Source organism: Montipora foliosa, chromosome 4 (assembly GCF_036669935.1).
Source record: "Montipora foliosa isolate CH-2021 chromosome 4, ASM3666993v2, whole genome shotgun sequence".
In the NCBI taxonomy this organism is placed as follows: domain Eukaryota; kingdom Metazoa; phylum Cnidaria; class Anthozoa; order Scleractinia; family Acroporidae; genus Montipora; species Montipora foliosa.
Genome location: NC_090872.1, coordinates 38,708,013 through 38,711,592, shown reverse-complemented (window position 1 = coordinate 38,711,592; position 3,580 = coordinate 38,708,013). Strand labels below are relative to the sequence as shown.

Genomic DNA, 3,580 nt, shown 5'->3' with positions numbered 1-3,580 from the left:
AAGGGGCTGTTCCGTAATGACACCTTCAATCTTTCCACACAAACGAGAATGACATCTGCTGGAAGGGACGCTAGAAGTTCAAACTCTCTTCGTGTTACCTTCTCCAAGCTTATTGAGGATGGCAAACAAGAACAAAAGGAACCAGAAAAAGAGGACGAACAAGCTCACAAGTAAAGAGAGAAACCAATACAGACACAGGACACAAGTAGCTTCGGTATAAAACCGAATCCTAAAGTAAAACCATTTCTAGATAAAAAGAGTGTTTGCGGTGCTTACAAATAGCAAAACGTCAATTTTCAAGTTTTATCTAATTTACCGATTATGAGATTACAAGCATGAGTAAGTATTTACAAGAGATTATAATCTCTTGGTACCGGTATTCAACTGACTTCCTGCTCTTGTCCAGGCGTTTATAAATACGTTGACAAAATTCGTGGGTATAATTCCAGAACTTTCGTTTTTAATTTACCTACTTTGAATAACTAAGCGGAATTTAAAAAATATTCCTAGTCACTCCTTTGGCATTCTCAAGAGCATACTTTACCAAAATGATTCTTTGTTATTTTATTTGAATTTGACGCAAACTAGAAATGCTGAATAGAGAACGCTTGCAAACTTCTGTGAGCCCTTACATGACGAAAACGTCGCCTCCGAGGAACGTCGGGAAACGCTTTGATAGCACGGTTGTTGCAGTTTTGTGAAACCCCTTGTCGTCTCATCGATCATCATCATTGTCATCATCATCAACATCATCAACATCATCAACATCATCATCGTGAACATCATCATTGCTATCGCCGTCACACTTTGTTGTTCCATTGAATTGCGTAGGTAACACGCAAGGACTTCGTTAGGCTTTTTCTTTTTTATACAAAAATTTGGTTTTATCAACGGAGTTGATAATGTAAATTGGCCACCGTACAGAGATTCTAAAAGCTGACGTTTCGAGCGTTAGCCCTTCGTCAGAGCGAATCGAGGGATTATGGGTTACGTGTAGTTTTTATAGTAGAGTAGGAGCTACGCTATTGGTGGTAACATGGCAACGTGAAAAATAGGAATATATTAGTTAAATGAAAAGCGTTCGTAAATACCGTGAGGATTAAGGGTGCCGATTTGAAAGATGAATTTTTGTTCCAGATTCTTGCGGCTTTCCGTCGTACCTAGATGTAGGGAATGGCCACAGATAGCCATGTGTTTTTTGGAGTGGTTAGGCAGATTAAAATGGCGAGCGACTGGCTTAGATGCATCCTTGTCATTCTTCTCAACATCGCGAAGGTGTTCGCGGAATCGGTCACCTAGTCGTCTACCTGTCTCACCAATGTATAATTTATTGCATAACGTACAGGTTATGCAATAAATGACATTTGCGGAGGTACATGTGAAACGATCGGTGATCTTAACAGATCGCTTAGGTCCCGATATCTTGCTAGTGTTAACAATGAAAAGACAAGTTTTGCATCGTGAGCGCGCGCATTTGAAAGTGCCGGGTTGCTCGTTAACATCGTAGCTTTTTTTGGCTGCATGATAAGTATGCACGAGTTATGCCAGTGATTATAAGGGAGTCTTTGTTTACATTTTCTGCCTCATTAGCAGGAGGCTATGGTTTTCTAATCAGTTTGTCAAAAACAAAGTACTGAATATTGAAATTACATGGCATAATGATCTATCTCTGAAAATTTGAACGGGATATACCAGGCAAATAATCTCTGAGCAATGATGCTTTAAAAATTCGAAATTTTACAAAGAATGTACGGGTTCGTTATCGCTTTTGCTTCCCAAGAATTTATCACTTTTTAAATAAGTAATTTGACCTTTTGAAGTCATTTTGTAAATTGCATGATCGCTTTTGAGAGCAAACTTGTATGTTTACGATCATTTCAATTCACTAGAACTTGTTTTAGGTGATAAATTTACCTGGTCACAACAAATTCTAAATCTAGCATTAGATTTTGTAATTGAATCGAACTCATTACCAGAAATTTAAGACAAAATGGCGGACGCCCAGACTCGACCCAGACCTTCCACTCTCTAAGAATGGCTGCCGATCGTTATAGAGAAATGTATGGAGAAAATTGAAGAAGTGGAAATTTCAGATCTAAAGTGGCATACACGACATTTGCCGACCTCTAAATGTAAAGTGTACGTACCATATCATTATTTACGGTAGTTTTGGTCTCTCGAAAGTTCGCCAACGTGCCGCCAACAACACATTTTACGAACGGCTGTTACAGTTCCTTGAGCTCTCTAATTCTTTCAAAAAAGCTCAGAGGTGCCTACCTTGATGTGAATCCTTGGTGCCGACCTCTCTAATCGTCGATCAATGTTCAAACTTTAAAACGTGATAAAAATTAGCCTTTATCCATTCCCCAAATTGCCGCCCAAATTGCGATAAAAGAGGTAAAAATACATCCATTTCTGCGATAAAAGCGGTACAAAACGCACCACTGCGCTTATTATTCCTTGTGAAAAGTAGGGTTTCTGTCTCCAGTTTGTTTTGATCGCCATCTTTACAGGTGGGTACTTCATATATGATTATTATTATACAGAATATCGCTGGCTAAGTGTACTGTGGGCCCTGATTTTTGAAACTTATTTTTACTCTGCCAAGTCACACGCATGAAACGAAGTTGTTTCTTCTCTCTAAGATCGTCATTCGAACAGGAGCCCAGACTCTAGTTTCCCCTTTTTCATTCTCTCTTGTATTGACAACCTCACAAAAGAAATTAAATTGATTCAGATCCTTTGATAGTGTGTTATTTCAGTCCTTGTTTTTTCTATGTACTGCTTTCTTTATGCCGCCATCTTGATAATTTGAAACCGCGTGCCAAATACTTCGCGGGTGCAAAATGTCGCCGATTTCTGGTAATGTTAAAATTGAATAAGACTTAAGCAAAAGAAATGACATGCATATCTTGGCAAGATTTGATTATCGATGCGTGTGAGTGAGATGAGTGTAGTCCCGAGAAAGAATACTGTTTTCAATTGACTTTTCAACAACCTGAGCACATGTCATCTGCACTGTAATGATCATTTGAGTCTAGCCAAAACAGTGAAACCAAGTGATTTCTCACCAGTTGATAAATGATGTTCGGCTAAAGTCTGTACCATAACCTTCATCCGGACCTCTGGATCCCAAGACTAAAAGGCCGATCATCGAAAGCATTTAGTAAACTAAGGTTAGTTACCCTAACGAAATTTAAGCGATATTCTTGCGGCCGTGGGACCTACAGATAGGACCTTTATGCACTGTATTACCTCACGTTTTTTTGAAATAAGTAACTGGACAACAGTTCAGATTGTCCCACCTGTTAACACTGGGCCAGTTTGAAGAACGGAATCAAAATTCTTCATTTCGACAAAAAAATGCCTCTTTAATAGACACAAATATTAAGCATTTTAAGAGTATTTTTTCATTTTCACGAAGAAAATCTTACAGAATATCGTTAATTTTCCCTTTTTCTTAAAAAAACGTATACGTAAAAAAATCCTGTAACTTGCCTAATAGTTCAGAGTTTCTCCAGGCTTGTCAAAAATTCGTATATCTTTGTTAACGACACTATAAGTCCTAATGTGAAAGCTG

The 3,580-nt window shown here is 38.3% G+C and overlaps 1 protein-coding gene across 1 annotated transcript in view; it reads left to right on the top strand.

Annotated features, from left to right (window-relative positions):
- The window catches only part of LOC138000763 (neuropeptide Y receptor type 1-like), a 7,748-nt gene extending 4,989 nt beyond the window's left edge, over nucleotides 1-2,759 (top strand). Inside the window, exon 3 of the mRNA XM_068847404.1 lies at nucleotides 1-2,759. This exon is cut by the window's left edge and continues 1,117 nt beyond it. Coding sequence (XP_068703505.1) covers nucleotides 1-174 — 174 coding nt within the window. The 3' untranslated portion in view covers nucleotides 175-2,759.
- The last annotated feature ends 821 nt before the right edge of the window (nucleotides 2,760-3,580 follow it).